Below are 20,000 nucleotides of genomic sequence, written 5' to 3'. Positions count from 1 at the left end.
TTACGATTCATCATCAAACTCTCGAAACGCATCGAATTAATACGTTGACTCTTCACTGTTGAACCACTTCCGAAATAGGTCGTTTCCTTCGATCAAATCACAAACTACTTTGCACTCCTTCTTTCAAAGAAAACGTGCACTGCAAAATAGTTGGGGACGTCGTCGGAAAAGTGGACTCTGCCTTGGTTCTGGTAATGTGACGGCTTGTATTGCAAAGTAATCTATCGCATTTCAGACAAAAATTTCAAGGCGAAAACGACAAAATCTGCTTGCTATCGTAAGGAAACATTTTTAAGATTCAACCTCAATTCGGTCATTGGGTCAAAGATGGAGTCAAATACCAAAAGGTCTGAAAGCTCTTTGGCCGGGAGAACTCCAAAGCACTTCCCGATCCACGACTTGCCGGTGCACCGACAATGCCACCGAACGAGGAAAGTCGAGAAGCTATCAGTATAACACAACGCTCCTAAATCCACATCATACATATATATATATATATATTTTTTCTTACAATTTTGACTTAACATTCGCATTCAACGGAAAACATAAAAAATAAGTTTCGCCACAAATGAGTCAAGGGCGGGGGGGGGTTAGGGTTAGGGTTAAGCTTCGGGCCATGGTGTGAAAGTTATTTTGGTCACGGACTCATGGTCACGCAGCCAATGATAACCAATCAGTTGTCTTCCTTAAAATAGCTGCGCATCATGACTAAGGGCTAAATTTAGATTGAAAAAAATTATCATTGGAAGAGGCCCACGGATGGTGGATGTGTTCTCTCCAGTAATCCTCTCTTGGTCGCACTTAACTCTAGATTATGAAGGTCAATCGTCAACAGCATTCCCTCTCTCTATACCACTCACCCGGACAATTCAATTCCATCATAATATGTTACTCCTGGGCTCAAACTATTCCCTGTACTTGTCACATGACTTTAGCCATGGAATGTAGTTAAGCTTTTTCTTTTTTTCGGTTTGGGAGGATAGATAAAATGAGGTGAGAGAGTAAGGTAGTATTTTTACCTCTGTTGATTGCTCCCAGTCTGTCCTGCAACGACTCTAATCTGTGAATATACAAATTCAGCGAGTGATCTGCTATGTCACTTCCATTATGAACTGACCCCACAGACGAAGCTCCCGAAGGTGACAACGGACGGTTAATAATATCATCGTCGTATACACGGACGGGCGAACCCGAACGTTCCCGACGATTCGGCGAGGAGTGACGAGGTGTCGAAACGAAACGATCACGATCACTATAATCATGATCACTATAATCATATCGTGCGCTCGCAGTGTCGCGAACTGGAGGAGACTTCATGACTTGAGCATAGTCGGAAGTCATCGGTTCTCGAGCTCGTGGAGTTGACGATGAACGAGAGTCCGACCAACTTGTCGAGGAGTAGTTTCTGGGTGATCTCGAAGACATTATGGGATGACTTCGATGTGGTAAGGGGTCATCGAATTTACGTCGACTAAACTTGTCAACCGCGGCGGTAGTGGCTGATTTGTCATGACGATGATGTTTAGAATCCATATCTCCTTTCACACCAGTATTGTACATTTCATACGTTCGGCGATCACTTCTCGGCGAATATCTTTCAGGGTACAAAGACACGCCATTTTGATATAAATCCAACGAGGGAACAGTTTGAGTGATATCTCTGGAGGATCGTAATGCGTAGTCGCCAGCCGGAGCTTGGTACACAGTGTGACTACTAAGATCACCATTGACAACGCGCGATCGACTCGTACTTTCGCGTGATCCCGCGATGGAGACTCGTCTTGATTTATTTACCAGAAAGTTCATGCGCTGAATCGCAAGGACAGCGCGCGCTGCGGTGCGGAATCTGCTGATTCCAGTTCGCCTGTATGAACGGTCCGAGTTCTTCGGATAAATCCCCATTTGAGAGATCATAGCGAGCGTCGTGGATTCGCAGTCTTGAAAGCCACCTAACAGCAACAGCAGATATTTCTTTTGATAGACAAGAGCTTTCCTGAAACTTTCTGCTTTGATGAAACGTTTGTAAAGCTTTAGAATCTGAAAAAGAGAGGAGAACCGAAATTAACTGGAAAGATAATAATTTTTAACTGGAAACTTTGACAACATCCTGTATCCTCCCTGTTAATTTACCTTTTTACTTTTTGTTAGAACAGTGAAGAAAACCTTCAAGTTGCCATGGGTCTTAACTACTCTGGATTTGCGCTTATCGAACTCGGCACAGCTCTTCTAGCGCAGTTAGGCGATAATCGTAAAATACAACAATGGGCGTTGCTGAGATAAATAGACCCCCACAAAAGATATATATTTCTCATCTAACCTCTCTCGATTAGCTTACGTACAGAGAACCTTTTTTTTAAATTTCAGGAAAACACCCACCTTAGCGCGGGGCCATGTTATTTCTTCCGTAAGAGGTTCATTGCCGCTGACAGGAGCGCGTGTTACAGCTTCCTTACTGAGTTCTTCTTTCAGTCGTAACAACTCGATTTGTGCTGCTCGCAAGGCTTGCTGGGATTCCGTCTTTTCCCGAGCCCAAGTTTCTCGTTCAGTTTTAAGCACAGACTCGGCGTGCTCTCTAACTAGCCGCGAACTCTGGTTGATGAAAAAAGAAAAAGTAATCGAAGATGGATTTTGATTTTGGTGGCTCGTATAACGGGGTTGAAGCGAATAAATGATGCCGCATTTTAACATAAAACTCATCATTTGACAGCTTTGCGTTTACGGCAAATGGTGGAAAACGAGTGACTCAAAATTTAAACAGAAATGGGTTTAGAGCGACTTTCTTATGACCTTGAAAAAGTGTTCGCAATTTGTTTCACGGACCATTGTTTAGCAAGATTAAAACAAAGCTTCTCCTTATTTCCGCCAAGGAAACTCCTAATACGGGCAGTAAACAGTTCGATTGCCCAATCACACTACTGCATTTCAAATGACGTTAAAGCGAAACTTTCCAGAAAGTTCCACGGAGAGATGACGTTCTTTATATCCATGTTCGCTAAGCCAATGAAAAGTGGTGCTCGTTTGTTTTTGTTCGATAAGCCAATTAAATGTTTTGGATTTGTTTACGTTCTGTTTTTACGTTTATTTTTCAAGGTAATATGAAAGTCGCTCTATCAACTGAGTTGATGTTGTAAACTGAAAGTCAGAAGGTTGTTTCGAGCGTCAACTTCCGAATTTCTTTACGGTGGTCACTATACCATATATCAACTCAATTGATAAAACCCATTTTTGTGTTTCACTTCCTCATCGAGGCAGCACCACAGTTTCTTTAGAATTTACTCGACTTGGCACTGGAACTTTGAAAGCAATACGCAGGCGACGAATTCACCTGGAGTACATTTACCGTCTTGAAATAGCCAAACTCAGTTCTACAATACAAGGCATTTGAGGACAACTTTCTACTTTTTGTCTTGAAAATGATACTTAAAACACAACTACTTTTCTAAATAAGACCAAGACTTTCTCCCCTCTTCAAATCCCGTATACCTGTATGCAACACCATAGTGCATGCACTTCAGAGGAAATGTTGCATGCACCTTTGAATTGATGGTACATCCTACCTCTTCATTTGTTCGTTCTCGTTGTCTGTACTGAGAAATTTGTTCCTCGAGGTTTCCCAACGCGTTTCTTAGTTCTTTTTTCTCTTCATTCAGCTTTGAGACGAACTCTGCCAGTTCCGTGTTCTGTCGAACGATTCTCTCCTGGGCAGCAGCTTTTATCGGTGACAAAGGAACAGTTTGGTTGTCCTATTCATAAAAAAGGAGTTTTTGAATTCAGAGACAGACTCTCGAGTTCTAAAACGCTTAAAAAGGGTAAACTTGATAGAGAAAATCCCCAAGGGCGAAATGGTATTCAAGCCTGCTATACACGTCATTCATCACGAGAACGTATAAACCCACAAATGACCAGCTCCCAACATCAGTGACACAGCCTTTGGTGTATCTACACACTGCCAGTTCGTCCACTAAATCTAGATCACAAGGGAATCTTCAACTTTCGCTAAGAGAGCAGAGTAAAGGGACATCATTGATTGTGCTAATGCCTTTGCACATGAAGAGATTTGTTTATCGATTCAGTATGACGCGTGCAAACTCGAAAAAGACCAGAATACTTCCGGCAGTCGAACCACTAGTTTGGATGCTGGGTTTCCCACGCGACATAATAGCCATTACGAGTTGACAAACGCATTCGAGTATGCTGCGTGAGCTCATGCTTGCGTCGTGTGTGAAAACCAACACCATGCGGTCCACACGAAGAGCGAACGTAAGAAAGTTGCGTCATGGCGGAATTTAGATACTGGGTCACTAGGGGCCATGGTAAATTCATAAAACTACGGAAAAAATCCAGAGTTTCATAACATACGTCTATATGTACTGTTAAAGTTGCTCTAATTTGCTCCAGTTCTTTTAGAAGATTTCCAAGGGAATGTTTGATTGCTTCCATTTCCTTGTTATCCCTATAAGAGGAAGAAGGTCAACAACACCTTTGTCAAGATTAACTGAAAGCAATCGTATGGTCCAAAAAACTTATAACGGTAAGTAACTAAAAGCCACAAGACATTACAAACCATTACTGATAGAATATTTGCATTTTTTAAACACGCTGCAGAAGATCCTGTTATAAAGGGATATCACGTTCTTAGCATTAACATTCTCTGGGGAACTAAGAGTATTATAAGACTTTGCACGTCGATAGAAAACGGTAAAACTGACCGATTTCGATTCTAATGAGAAGTAAATGACAAGACCAAGCATTTCTGGGGTTTTAATACCATGATTTTGGTTGCTTCTGTAAAATACACTTGAAAATTAAGTGGGGAATAAAGAGTTAACTCTCAAGTTCATGCAAAGCTTTCTCAACCTTAGACGACAAGCCTTAAACAACACTCGTGCCTGAAGCGAAATTTGAACAGGAACCAACAGTTAATACCAAATTTTACTGAGGCTACTTTAACATTTAATCCACAAGCGCGTCTTGGATGACATGGTAAATAGCCAATGTGGCACCGAGTGTTGGCGGGAATAGAGCAATTGTTTTATTGCATTTGAATAACATTTGATGGTTTCTCTTTGGATACTTCGAAAAATTCCACTTGGCAACACTTGGCGCGCTCATATGGCAGCCACCCGAGATCTGGGGAGCATATCAGCACGCTGCGGGGAAACAAAAGTTTACTTGAATAAATCGGTTTATCCTCACCTGGGTTTCGTTGAGTCTATGGAGTTTTGATGTTTGTTGATGATGACCTGATGTTGCTGTCGCATGGATTCTAGTTGTTGCTGGTGAAGTAAAAGCCGCATGCGCAGTGGGTACATAGAGGCCTCCTGAGTAGAAGAGGAAGAGCAAGTGATTTAGCGGCGTATCTTTTTTCTATCTTTTTTTTTTTGGGGGGGGGGGGGGTGGTAGGGGGAAGGAATATTCCAGGATACGGAGGAAAGAATCTCCGGAATACGAGTTCCTTTGGGTCGAACAACATGTACGTTTCCGGTATGATGAGAAAGCATCCTTTCTATTCTGCTTCAGATAACAGAATGAACGGGAAGAAGGGTGTTTGCTCCAAATGAATCAGAAATTTGAAAGTGAAAATAAGCGATTCTAAAATCCAATTTTTGTCTGGAACAAACTCTTTTCCGCCCCGCCCAAAGAGAAATTGAACTAAATTTGGTTGCAAACATTATTTCCTCTAGTTAAATTTATTGTCTTGTGGTAGTGGAGGTTTACTTTATTTCAGGAAAGTCGACCGCGGCATATATACTTGTCAAACTTAATGTCAGTTCAAACTTTTTTTAGAAAACACTCTGAAACTTTCTCGGACATTTCTGAAGCGTTATAGAAATCATCAGATAAGTTCTGAAATAACTCTAACTATGAAGAGATTACATTTTATGAACCAAAGTGCTTACTTTCTCGGATTGTTTCAATGCTTGAGCCTCTAAATCTTGACGTAGTTCGTCTACCTTAGTGTCCCGTTCAGTCAAGTCCCTGTTCAAAGTGGAGTTTTTCTCTCTCTCCTTTTCTAGTTTCTGCTCAAGGTGTGCCCGTCTTTTCTTCTCGTTGTCTAGATCGCCCTGAATCTGTCGTTCTCTCTCCTTGTGGCTCATGGCAGAAGCCTGCTGAACGTCCCGTTCGTTTTGCAGTCTTCTTGCACGAAGTCTTTCTTCCTCTAAAGTTCCTGTCAATTCGACAAGTTGTTTCTGCAAAAACGAAAAAAAAAAAAAAATTAGATGGAGAGAGTTGAGTCTCTTCGATCAAACGAACTTCTTTTTAGTTTTCGCTTCGTATTTGTAACAGCGTAAATGATACGTCTTCGTGCTGTCTACCCTGATGAGCTTTGCAGGCCTAGGTAGTCTGCGTTTGTAGATTCATTTCGGATAAGTATTAAAGGATTAACGGTTGGAATAATTTACTTTTTTCAAGCCCTTCAATCGTTAGGACGACTTTTGTCCCGTTTTGGAACTTGCAAGCAATTATCCCCTTTTTCGTGAAATGTCAGCTTGCAAGAAGAAAAGACGACGGACAATCGTTTTTGCTCATGCAAAGGCTTCCGTCATGTATCACCCGCGCAAGCGCTAAGTAAAAATCTATTCAGGCGTGGACTCAGCGGGGGTTACCGTGACTTTTTATGCCCTTGCCTCGTTAAAAATGCAATAAATCGCGAAAACTGTCTTATCTACAGTGGTCTACCATAAGGTTTTTTATGCCCTTCTAATAAAAAGTAGTCACCATTATTAAAACGCAACTCAGGCAACTCACTGACTGAGAAAAACTCTGACCAGGGTGGGAATTGAACCCACGACTTCTGGGTTAGATCACCGCTGCTCTACCGCCTGAGCTACAAGGTCCGACGGGAGCAGACCGTGGGAACTGAGGATCTTAAAGTCACGGCAATTAACATATACAAGTACAAGGAAGGATTACGTGTTGGCCGTCATAACCCGAAGGTCGTGGGTTCAATTCCCACCCTGGTCAGATTTTTTCTCTGTCCTTGTGTGGGCCCATTTCCATTAGTAGAGAAAACGCTCACATGGCTCATAAGGGGTAGAAACGGAGCACTTCACATTACACTCTAATCAGTTAAGTTTGTCCAAGTATAAGTGCTTCACGGCCAACGTTTGCAAAAAACGTAATCCTTCCTTGTCACTGACTGATGGTCGACCGTCGCAAATCTTTCAAAGGTATATTCTCTTAAATCTCGACAAAAATTCGCATTCCATATCTGGGATAATCAAAATCAAAGGCAGGTGAAAAATGGTCAAGGGATGAGTTTTCCTCCTTCGTTTACACAAGCTAAACCATTGTTAATTAACCTCTATTCCAAAGCAGACATTTTCTTTTCTTTTAAAATAAATTGGCTGCTGATCAGGTGTCCGAAAGCTATGGATAAAAATTTGCGTTGCTGCCTGAGAAGGGAAAGAAGCACTAAAATTTCATGTAAACTGTGGATGGAGAGGCAAATAGGTCAACAGAAGGTTATTCCAAAGCAGACATCATCGTGCATAGCCCTTTGCATTTGCTCTCCGTAAATTTGCTCGGATAAATGGTTAATAATATTCTCGCCCCAAGAGCCTTTGTTCCTTTTGGTCAGTTAGCGCAAAGATAGTTTGCTGATTTTGTAAAAGAAGTTCGCGAATCATTGACAACTAGTAGCTCCACCGCACAGGGTAAGATATCTGAAACGATAGTAATCGACAACGACGGTTACAAATATCAACTGCCACCTGTACAGTACTATTTTTTTACCACGGCGACCTGAAATTTCCATCTTTGAATCGCACCATCTGGGAATGAGGACGAGAACGGTTAAGTTTTGAAATGTCTGCTTATTTAAGGCAGAAACGTGTTCTCACTTGTACAACATCTAGCGCTCCTTTCAGCTGCTGTGCTACAAGCTTTTCCGTTTTAGCAGACTCGTCTTTCTTTTCCTTTTCATTTTCGAGCGACACTTCAAGGAACGCACTACGATTCTTCTCCTCCTCTAGTGACGTGCTGAGTTCCACGGAGCGATCTCTGGCCGCATTTAAGGCTGCCTGCAGCTCTAAAGAGGAAGGTAAAAAAAGCCTTCTTATGAGAATAAATATCAGATACATGAGATACAGGCGTCCATCCAACAGGGTATCAAGCTCCCTTCCTTGTCCGACTTTAAGGCGTGATTATAATAGGCCAGTTTCGTATTCTAACGGTTGGATTGGATCTAGCATGAAATGGAGGCTAATGCGGGCAAATGAATTTGCATTCGAAAAGATTTGCCCGCATTAGCCTCCATTTCATGCTAGATCCAGTCCAGCCGTGAGAATTCGAAAATGGTCTATTTCATTTGTCATCCTAATATCTGCAGACTTTCAAAGTAGAAAGATTACCCGTGTGCAGTTTCCTACTCGTTAAGAACCTTCTTTACAGATAAGTAACAAGTTATTTTTTGAGCTCAGTGCTCATGCACGGTGTTGTATTAGAGAGAAAATGTTATGTCTTTCTTTCAATGTTTCACATTGCATTAAGTAGTTACCAAACGAAGACACTCAACTCACCTTTATTGGCGTGTCTGAGTTGCTCCGCTCTACCTTTCGCATGTTTCAGAGTCTCCGTTTGCCGCTTTTCGTTCGTGAGAGCGAGTTGAATCTGTTCTGCGCGAGCTTTTTCGTCTCTCAAAGCAGCAGACAGTTCCTCGATTGTTTCACGATCTCTTTCTAATGAAGAAAAAAGTAAGGACACAAGACATGTTATCCTAATCTTTAGGGTGATAAAGGGAGAGTTGGGGATTGAATCTCACTTCAAGGGAAACAAAATAGTTTTCACTTTCACTGACCACAAAATGCATGGGCACTTCGCGTTTCACGGGAAAAATAAACGAGAACCAAAGTTTTGTTTTGAACAATTTAACCCAAAGCAATGCTCTGTCGTGTATGTTTTGTTTCATTTATTTATTTGTTATTATTTTTGACTGACTTTCTGAGCTTCCTCTAGCCATTTTGATTTGTGGAAAAGAGCTATGCCAATCAAAGGTCTTGGTGTTTCGGCCACGGATCACGATCTGTAGAGAACTTGACTCTCTTTCGGCCTTTTCACTATAATTTTATGGGCAAATTATTAAAAAAGTTGTATTTAAAAGTTTTTCCAAATCACAGCTGAAGGCCTTCACATAAATCACGTCTCGCAAGCTAGGAAAAGAACTTTTTCGCTCCTATAGGAAATAAACTAAGCAATTCATGGCTCACGAATGAAACCTATACAGCACTGAACCGTGACCTAACCTTGCTGAAACAAAACAGGATCGAAATGATTTAATCCAAGGATTGGATCAAGACCCATCCAGCCTTCACCAAAATTCGAAGGAAAACGTCTACGACTATAGCTTACATGTAATTACAAGTCTCCCAATCGGGACAGATGAAATTAATTTCACACCCAAGCAATTTGTCTACCCCGCACGAAACAATTTGGACAGGCATGAAATGTGGTCCATTCCTCACCGCCAGTTTTCAAAATTAATTTCAAAAACTAACCATAAGTCTCTCCTTGCAGAGCTTTGACTGCCTCCAATTCAGACTCCAATGTTAATCGTGAATTTCTTTCCCTCTCAAGTTGCACCTCCAAATCAGCCTTCTCCTGTTTGGAAGACGCTACTTGACGGCGAAGAGTTTCAATACTCTCCAGAAGGCGATTGTTCTCTTGTTTGCCGCGCTGCCGTTCGGTTTCAACGGCGTCTTGATATTTCTTGGTGTTTGCTCGCTCGACCTCCAAGGCCTGGTTCTGGTTTGATAATCGTACTCTCTCGGCTTCAAGGTTTGTTCTGAGAATCAAGAATTGTTATTAGTGACAAACGATAAACCGGTCTCAAATGGAATGAATCAAGAGACAGTTAGAATGAGCACTAAGAGAAGTATACAGATACCCTGCGGATATGTATGGAGAACTCTTACAACGTGCTAACCTCCCCACTCTATACAACAGACGTCTTCGTAGTGCTGGTGTATAAAGTCAAGAACGGACTTGTGCCTGATAATGTTTCCAACCTGTTCGTTCGTAAGAATTAAGCGCACTCGCTCCGAAAAATGATTTTACTATACCACGTTTCAATACCACTCGGTATTTTGAACTGTATGAACACCTTCGTGGATTGTTTAGTTAAATGTAATAGTTTCCTCTATTGTTTTATCGATAAGGCCGTTTATATAGTACACACAAATATTTAACAACTATTCACCGAAGTGGAGGCGGTTAGTGGTGGCTATTTACTGAGCCCAGAAGCGGCGAATAGTTGTTTTAGTATATACTAAAAACACTGAGATAATATACCACAAAAAGATGATTTAACTCATTTTTTCCTGCAAAGATTACAACATTTTCGGGCGCAAATGCCTCGCGAATTGCTCGGAGGTGAATAGCAAAGGATATCCGGAGTTTCAAGGAATAGTCAATCAGCGCGCGAGTTCAACGCTATCCACTGTTTTAGTATATACTAAATAGAGGATATAACATGGCCGCAAGGGGATACGAATGTTATCTTCCAGTGCTCATAGTGACCGCAGCGAGCGAGATAGAGATGCTAACATTACGAGAAGATAAAATTTGTATCCCCAAGCGGCCATGTAATGTTCTGTTTATTACAGAGATACTGATGAAATGACAAGATTAAAACCGACTTGTTTTATTCATTTTTGAAACGGCGAAAAAGTGGTCATGAAGCGCTGAGACACGCATGTTGTATAACATAAAAACTAGATATAAAAAACAACTCATGATAATGCCAATTGAGCCATTTAATCTTGAAGAGAACAATTATATTACAGCATTAAAGTATCTTAGTGTGCTCGACACCGGATCGAGTGGTCTGGGTTCGGGGCCTGGCCGGGACATTGTGTTGTGTTCTTGGGCAAGACACTTTACTCTCACGGTGCCTCTCTCCACCCAAGTGTATAAATGGGTACCGGCGTAATGCTGGGGGTAACCCTGCGATGGACTAGCATCCCATCCAGGGGGGAGTATAAATACTTCTAGTTGCTTCATGCTACTGAAACCGGAGATCAGCGCCGGCCTGATGAGCCTTCTGGCTCGTAAGCAGAGACTTTTTTTTTATTAAAGTATCTTGCAATGTTCTTTTACTGGCTAATCATGTTAGTAACCCTGACGACACCTATATCGTCCTTGCATGTGAAAGATAATGATATCTTCAATGCGTGCGATGAAGATATGATTTTTTAGTAAAACAGGAAAATCCTTATTACTAGTATTTCATCGGTATCTTTATCAGAAAACAAAATACAAATGGCAGCCAAGCTCTTTATCAACCCACTTACTTCAGTGACAAGGCCTGAACACGCTCTTTTTCCAATGCGGCGCCAAGCTCTGTTAACCGACTTCTCTCCTTCGCCAGGGTCTCCTTCAGATTAGTTACCAGGCTTCTCTCTCTCATAAGCGAGTTGCTAAGATCCTTTTGTACGTGCTCAGCATGTTGGTTTTTTACTAGAACTGAGATCAAAATGAGTTGACTTCACTCTCGTTTTGAAACGGTCAAGCAATAGCATTCAACCCGAAACAGTTTCGAAAAACGGGAAAAGCGACTGTTTACACGGACGGGATTTCACTACCGCAAACTGCATCGAAAACGCCCATATAACGGACGAAACCGTAGAGCTTTTAAACGGACCCACTTTTCCTATTGTTTTATGGGCTTCGGTAACGTCACTGCCTTGGTAACGTCTCGATCTCCCATCGTTTACCTTGAAAGCGCAACCGCATCAAAAGTGACGCAGTAGGGATTTTACGACCTACCCCGTAGATATACGCGACGTTGTCAACAAGAACCCCACCACACAATATCATTTAAGAAGCAAAACTATTGCTCAAGTAAATTTTTGAACTTTTGCGCTAACATTTATTTCCCGTTCTCCGCGGATCTGCAACATGAAATCCCCAAATCTCAAGTTTTATGGAAAACGTGAACGCACAACGGAAAATTTTCATATTTTCTTAGCTTTAACACCTTTCCTTCAAAACCAGTCCTTGCAAAATTCTCCTATGAGAACCGAAAATAACGAAGAAAAAGTTTGCTTAGCGTGAGCTTGCACTCTTAAATGACGTCTTCGTTGACTTGGCGACAAAGATCCACTTTTTCCCACTTTGACCCTAATTAGATGAACGTCCAATTTTGACATCCAACACGAATTGTCCCTTCAAGTCTAAGCACTTACTACCTATTTTCAACAGCAAGGTAAGGATAAAGGTTAGCGTTATTTTTAGCTTTGGGTAAATGCAGCAGTTAATCTCTACTTAGAGAGCAGCATTTGGGGAACACTTTAGGACGATAATTGTCTGTATTCCGAGACACAAGTGATGTTGAAGTTAGCGAGAAAAGCAAGGGGACACTTCGTGACGGTTAATTAGGGTCAAACCTGGACAAACCTGTAGTTGCCAAGGGAACGCGACAACAAGTGTCTGTAGAAAACACAATTGTTTCGCCTCTGATTGGCCGTAAAAATGGCGCGAGTTTTTAAGCCAATCAGCAAACCCCCTAATGACTGATCATTATAAGGTTGCCTCAAGACCCTATTTCATCAAATTGAGCCAGTTGGTAGGCAGTAAAGCCAAGCTAATTGACTCCCCATCGAAGGCTACCAAGGTCTTTGTACATTGATTGTTAAAAAATAAAGCGATGTTGTTTCCTGTTCTTACATTGGGTTTTGATGTCCCTTTCCCTTTGGAGAGCTTCTCCCAACTCATTTCGCAATTGTTCCAGGCTATCTTGATTCTGAGGGAAAAAGAAAGCCGTGATGAGCACACCATTGCTACTTTTATATAGTGTCAAAATACCTCTCATGCATACGGATATTAAATGAATGTTTTTATAGACGCCATCAACGCGAAGGTGTTTTAGGGTCGGTTTTCTTGCCGGCTGAAATGTTAATGACCTTACAGGGACTTTCAAACATTTCCACAGGTTGAATCTCTATTTAATGTTACGATCTAAAGGCGCCGATCCAGAGGGACACCAAGAAAACCATATTAACGTGAATTTTAAATCACGAGTCGCAAAAGGGAAATCAAAATTACTTCGTTTATCCCATAACAAAGAGAAAATAAGAAAGTTCAAATGAGACTAGCCAAGTTTCACATATCTTATTTGTGAAGTCCGTCCAGTCCATTGACCTAACCATCTCGTACAACCACAGAAAACACAATCAAACAAGAATTTTGAGCTGGATTTTCAAGGGATGTATGCCAAGAATTCAAGCACTGTAGGGCATACAGATTAAGGCGCATGCAAAACTAACGTTAAGATGGATTTAATCTTAGGTCTCACAAAGAGGCTTAAATTGCCCGGCCCACCACAAACAGCGTAATGCATTTAAGAGGTGATTCTAGTGCCTTCGATGGGACATGAGGTCAAAGCAGAGGTAGCGCTATCATCTCCTTACCTGTTCGTTCAGCGACTTCTTCGTGGCAACTTGTCTAAGTTCTTGGATCTCAGCGAGCAAAGAATCACGGTCCTTCTTCCGAAGTTCTTCCATAACACGACTTGTGAGCTCATCCTGCGAGCGGAAATCAATTACGTTGGTTTGTAATCTACAAATAACGTTTTAGAATACACCCTGCAGGCTTCCAGCAGGAGGCTTCCGAAGTCCTCGGATTGCCTTGGGTACCAGGAATTCTCGAACTCGAATTCGAGGAATTCTCGAGTTCGAGAAGCATGGCGGTGCGAAAAAAAGCCCCTGGGAAAGAGGCCTAACATTTATGGTTCCCCATAACTTTAATTGGACTCAACACATCACTGTCACATGTTGTGCGTAGCTATTCTTTGGTAACCAAAACCAGACAAGTCGGTAACCAGGAAGTCAATAGGTGATGTAATCCAAAATTTGGACCTGACGGACTTGTATATACAAAAATTTGGTTTTATCAACGGAATTGATAATGTAAATTGCCCACCCTGCAGGGATTCTAAAAACTGACGTTTCGAGCGTTAGCCCTTCGTCAGAGGGGATTTCACGTTGGCTCGGATTTGTAGAATACCAGCACCCCGTTCAGGAGGGTTTTCATGAGGGTGACAACTGACATAGAGTAGCCTTGCATACGGAACCCGCCCCAGCAGTGCGCGCGGCGGTCAAAACTGTGCTATCCTGTAAATCATGTCTCTTTCATTGGAAATGGTGCATTTCTGTGCGCAAACGACGTTGTTGTCGATCTACCCTGTCGAAAGGACGTCACCAAAGTATTTTTTCGCAAAGTTAACACAAATAAATACATTATCAATACAGTTTTGACGTCTTCTTACACTCGAAAATATCATACTGAATACTTCTTAAAATAGTTAGAAAATGCACAAATAACAGCCTAAGGACAACAGCTGACGATCTAACCGCCGCTCGCTAGACACTCAGTTTTGGCGGCAAAGTGTGTGGACAAAAAAAGTTGCCACAAAACCTTTTAAAAAATGGCCCTTTAATTGCGAACAATTGACGTGACGTCGGATAGCACAGTTTTTCCCGTTCGCTGAATTCTGATTGGTCAATTTAAATTTCAGTAGCTGTTGCCGTATGCACGGAGAAACAAGTAAATAGGCCTTTTACAACTAACGATCACAAAGTACAAAATCCGCCATGCTGGAGGGCAAGCTCATTATTATTCCCCCACTGGGACATTAAAACAAAGAGACCTGAACCAGTCAAGCTTGACTTGCCTTTGTTTTAATGTCCCAGTGGGGAAATAATAATGAGCTTGCCCTCCAGCATGGCGGATTTTGTACCTTGTGATCGTTAGTTGCAAAAGGCCTATTGAAACCCGGAAACCGCGCAGCGAAAGGCTTTGTCAACCAGAGTATCCTCGGATATAACACTTTCCCTAAGGCCTGTCCACACGTATCCGGATATTTTTGAATCCGCAACAAAATATTTCCATCCACATGTAGCGTATTCAAATCGAATTTGCCCGTCTACGCGTATCCGAAACGTATCCGGATTCACTTTAGTACTCAGAAGTCCTCGAGGAAACAGATGTAACAGAGCTTGCGCCATCAAGTCCTCGGCAGCCATCTTGAGAATTGATTTCACGGTAAGGAACTGGGCTCGATCTTGTTACGTCATCCGGATAAAAAATATCCGGATTTGGCGTCCACACGATTTTAGATTCGTATCGGATTAAAAAACATCAACTCTGGAGAACGTATTCAAAAAGTTCCGGATTCGCCAGCGAATTCGCCGGATACGTGTGGAAGGAAGGCATATCCGGAAAGAAAAAGTTGCAGATACGTGTGGAAGGGGAATAAATCAACATTACAAACCTGGGTCTGTATTTGAGCTCGCTGGCATCCAACAGCAGGGGAGTCAAGGCCGTTTACAATTTGAGAAGTCCTGAGCTCCGCTACCAAAACATCTCTGTCTTTTTCAAATACCTAAAAACGAAAGCAGATTGACGAGGAACAAGGAATGTGTGATCCAACTGCAGTCGACTAGGCAATCTACAAATGCCCGTATATAAACTAAACGGAATTCAACGAAACGAAGTTCAAACAGGTAGAGACAAAAATTAATGACAGTAGTCGACAGTCCTGCGAAAATGGACTATATTGATTGCTCAGTGTTTTGCAACTTTCTCAGGCCGAAATCCACGCCCTGCTCCAGCCTGGCCTTGTGGCTGAGTCGGCAGAGCAACAGTGATTCCGAGAATGTGGGCTCAACCAATACCATGGTCAGAGATATTTCCCTGGGTGGCCCATTTTCACAATACGGCTAACAGTAGGATGGATTTCCTGGCATTTCTTGTGATGCAAATTACGCTTTGGTAGTTGATTATGTCGAAATTTAAGTAAACGTCTACTGGTGTTCGTTCACCCACGATAAATGTTTGTTGTGATGCGGTCATCAACCGCACCTCCCACCTCTTTGACCGGGGTTCAACCCTGGCCTCAGATCAAATGTGGGCTGAGTTTCAGTAGATCTCAATCTGACTCCGAGGGTTTTTTTTCCGGGTACTCCGCTTTTCCTCCCTCATCAAAATCGACTCTCAGTCAATTACATCCGGCTGCAGACGGATACCCTCGATAGGGATAATCTCTGGTATCCTTCCCTTTCATTGAATTAAATCAATAAAGTTGGTATTATTATTATTATTATTATTATTATTATTATTATCATTATTATTATTATTATTATTATTATTATGATTATGATTATGATTATGATGATGATGATGATGATTATGATGACGATGATGATGATGTTTGGGGCATACAAAAGTGTAGATAAACATTAACGTTGATATCGGAATTTTTCGCTCATTCTAAGCGGACATTTGCACTTGCATTTTTAGGTCTGGACAGTTTAATTTCCTCTTTCCTTGAAATAACAAAGATTCATAATGATCACAAACGATGTTCATGAACTTCAAATCGGACTTCTCAAACTCAGAGGTGTTGAAGACGCGAGCAAACCCTATTTGAACCACTATGGACCTTTGAACACTCGAAAATGATGCTACGAAAAGCAAGGATTAGAAATCTGAGCTACAAACCTTCTGGATGGAATCAAGCAAGTCTGTTCTCCAATCAGTTTCTAAGGGAAGCTTTCCAGACTGCAGAATAATGAGGTAATTGCAAGTTATTTCCCAGTATGTGCTTTATTTTTTCTACAAACTTGTAATACGAACGATTTTGCTTACACCCTCTCCCCCTCCCCCGAAGCAATGTCGAAAACAAACTGCAGTTTTTTCTGAATGTTCCCCCGGATTGCCATCAACATTGAAAAGGGGGACTGTATGATAGATGGTCTTAACACGCATTCATTTTGGTCCGGGATTGAAGGAGAAGGACATCTTGCCGATTTCGAAATACAAGCAGTCGCAGTATGGGAACTCGTCATAGGTCGTTACTTTTCGAACTGCCAAAAAGGATAGTGGCTTGTAGGGAACAAGAATGCAAATGAATATTGGGTTCAGCTTCTAAATGAAAACAGGCTGGTTTTCTGGAAGGGCGTTTACTGCAAAGTCTTTCGAACGAAAAATGAGTGCATGATTTGCTCTGGGCAAACCTCCCTTTGGCTTTTGGCTGTTTTTGCTACGTGCCCAATGTGCCAAGTAAAGATATCACGCCAAGGCGACCACTTTTACGAAAGAGAATAAGAAAGATTACAACACTGGAGACTCCCTGCGCAAGGCTTTGCGAATAGTGTTTGCGATCAAACCAAGCGTAAAGGGTTATGGGTAGTTATTCGTGAAGACTTGAAAGTCCAACCATTTGCATGCGTACGTACAAAGGCGACGTCCAACAAAAATCGACCAGTCGAGCCCACCGATTCTCGAAAGTAAAAGAGAGATTGAGTAATGGTCTCCTGGATTGCTATAAAAGAAATGTATATACATGAAGCGAGGGCTATAGACGAAAGAGAGAAATGATAATCGCACTTTTCTAAACAATTTATGCAATCGTCTCTTGTAGACACCAGAAAAATCCAGGATTCGAACCAACGGGAAGACACGAGCCCAAATATTGACCTTCTCACAACTGAGTGGCTTCACAGCTCAGTTGGTATAGAGCATTGCACCAGAATCGCAGAGGTCACGGGTTCGAATCTCGTTGGAGCAACCTGAATTTTCCAGGAGTCTATAAGAGACAATCGCTTAATTAATTAAGTTCTTAAATTAATTGATTAATTAATTAATTTGCATTAATTAATTAAGTTCAGATAAGTGCGAGGATCATTTCTCTTTTTCGTTGAATTGCTATATTTAGTGATTCGCGCGCTAGGAATGTTGAACAGGAAAGCGTGTTCTTCAAACAACTGGTGCCTCAATCGAGTGGTCTGTTTTCACAGACCTGCTTATTTTTAGAATCGTATCCTCTTTGTTTTGCCCTCGTTTAATTTAAGCATATGTGAAGTAAACGGGGACATTGTGTGTTGATCGGTTAATAGGTACACAATACTTGGCGGAAACGTTGTTTTGAGAAAACGAAAACTGAGTTGTAGAATCCAGACCATAAGGTCCTGAGCGGAGTCCATTATGGGTAAACGTACCCATAATAAGTTCTACTACTTACCGTGAAAGCTTTTCGTGTTTGCGCGAGAAGATTCTTCAGTGTTTGGATAGCTTCGAGAAGAGCGCGTTTCTCCGCTGACCACGACGATTGGAGACTAGAAATATCTGGACTAGCCAATGATCTGTCACGAGCAGAAGTTGACACTGCACCAATAAGAGACTGAATCGTTTCTGCCTCAGTATGAAGATTACTGAGAAGGCCCTGGTCAAAAACGAAATAGAAGATTATAACGCAAGCTCACAAAGACAGCAGAAAGTGCAAGGGACCGCAGAACCCGCTGTTCGTTTGATAAGTCACAAAAATTTGGTTTTATCAACGGAGTTGATAATGTAAATTGACCACCGTACAGAGATTTTAAAAAACTGCCGTTTCGAGCGTTAGCCCTTTGTCAGAGCGAATCCTTCATGCTCATCCAATCCTTCGTGGATTCGCTCTGACTAAGGGCTAACGCTCGAAACGTCAGCTTTTAGAATCTCTGTACGGTGGTCAATTTACATTATCAACTCTGTTGATAAAACCAAATTCTTGTATACTACCGACGCAGCACCACAGTTTCTTTAGAAACTACCCCCTTCATTCTTTTGATAAGTCTCCGGCTGGCTTCTGGCAAGCGCAGCTTTGTCTGTGCGCTAACAAATCTAAGACGAAAGTAGTTGCCAACAAATACCAGGGAAGGAGGAAAATGAAAACTCTCCACACTGTGCAGGCACTCGCACTTTTGTGCCGAAGCACAAAATTGTGAATTTTGCTTGGTTGATAACCTGTCTCCTAATTGGTGGGGAAACAACATCTTCACAAAACTGTCTCGGTATATTTTTTCAAAAGTGTCTTACCTCAATGGTATTTTGAGAAATGAGAGGTGAAGAAACCGCGGGTCTTATCTGAGCCTGCCGTACTAGGTGACCAACAAGTTCATTATCCAGTTCCTCATTCTCATCCAATGCTGAGCTGAGGCGCATGCGCATTTGAGGCGAAGCAGATTCGATACCTGATTTAAAAAGTGAACAGCCATTAATGAATAAAGTGAGTGACAAGCCGCAAGTGGAAGACAGACACGATGTGTAGGGGTTGTGTCAGGAGCTTTATTCTGAAGACTAAAAATTCCCGTCTTCGTTTGACTTAGATTAAAAAATAGCGCTGCTCAGTTTCACGACCAAAAACCACATCAATGCAATATATGTTTTTCCGCTAGGCTGAAAGCGCTGTGGTATGTGAGACTGAGAGGTAAGTTTCGAGTTTACAAAAATTCAACATGAAAACAGCCAAACTACAGCGGCAGTGCACCTGTAACATTTCCTCTGACCTGATATACTCATAAGTCGTTCTATCTCCCGTTGATGATCTTGGCGCATTCTGTTCACTTGATCATTGTGCGTCGTCAGCAGTTCCTGGCGAAGATTGTTTATTTTTGCTAGGTGTTCCATTTCAAGCTCTTCTTTGACTTGTTTCACGTCTCTCTGGCGTCTCCGTTCCTCGTTCTCCTTTACGGCCATCATCTGGTGCTCGTATTGGCGTTTAAGGTTTTCCTCCACGCTTTTCAGTTTCTAAACAAAGCAAAACAGTAATAAATATTATTACTGCGACTTCTTAAGACGTTTCTTCTGGAAAGCCACAAACACCCCAGGACTGGGATGAAATAGCAACTGTTCTAAGTAAGTCTTTAGTTCCGACAGCAACAGAATTGGCAAGGTCCAGTGTTTTTGTACTAATTTGCATTTGCAATTTACACCGAGAATCTTTAGTCCCAAATACGTTCTAATGGTAAACTTGAACCTGACTTCTCGCTGTATTTTTGTTGTTGTGGTCTCATCCTCTAAGAAGCCCCTTCAAGGTAATCCACACAGGTCGATAACACACTAGATAAGATAGACCATAACACCGGGAATTCCAAGTCCTAGTCTAGTAATGTGAAGGTTCTTTAAACTCCCAAGGTTGCTAACAGCAAGGGTTGTGAAACGGGGTCAGAGGTTCCCTCTCC

General features: G+C 41.8%; 1 protein-coding gene across 2 annotated transcripts in view; it reads right to left on the bottom strand.

The window, feature by feature from the left end:
* Positions 1-20,000, bottom strand: part of LOC138012994 (A-kinase anchor protein 9-like) — a 79,667-nt gene that overhangs the window by 1,480 nt on the left and 58,187 nt on the right. For both annotated transcript variants that reach the window (XM_068859949.1, XM_068859950.1), the window contains exons 31-47: positions 19,326-19,566; positions 18,856-19,010; positions 18,023-18,223; positions 16,501-16,560; positions 15,272-15,382; positions 13,410-13,523; positions 12,667-12,742; positions 11,292-11,463; positions 9,498-9,784; positions 8,523-8,681; positions 7,845-8,032; positions 5,901-6,191; positions 5,197-5,321; positions 4,360-4,453; positions 3,558-3,743; positions 2,377-2,589; positions 1,020-2,037 (exon numbers count right to left, since the gene is read on the bottom strand). In XM_068859949.1, coding sequence (XP_068716050.1) covers positions 1,020-2,037; positions 2,377-2,589; positions 3,558-3,743; positions 4,360-4,453; positions 5,197-5,321; positions 5,901-6,191; positions 7,845-8,032; positions 8,523-8,681; positions 9,498-9,784; positions 11,292-11,463; positions 12,667-12,742; positions 13,410-13,523; positions 15,272-15,382; positions 16,501-16,560; positions 18,023-18,223; positions 18,856-19,010; positions 19,326-19,566 — 3,691 coding nt within the window. The remainder of the gene's footprint in view (positions 1-1,019; positions 2,038-2,376; positions 2,590-3,557; positions 3,744-4,359; positions 4,454-5,196; positions 5,322-5,900; positions 6,192-7,844; positions 8,033-8,522; positions 8,682-9,497; positions 9,785-11,291; positions 11,464-12,666; positions 12,743-13,409; positions 13,524-15,271; positions 15,383-16,500; positions 16,561-18,022; positions 18,224-18,855; positions 19,011-19,325; positions 19,567-20,000) is intronic.

Source organism: Montipora foliosa, chromosome 8, assembly GCF_036669935.1.
Source record: "Montipora foliosa isolate CH-2021 chromosome 8, ASM3666993v2, whole genome shotgun sequence".
NCBI lineage: Eukaryota > Metazoa > Cnidaria > Anthozoa > Scleractinia > Acroporidae > Montipora > Montipora foliosa.
This window is presented reverse-complemented; position numbering and strand designations above follow the sequence as displayed.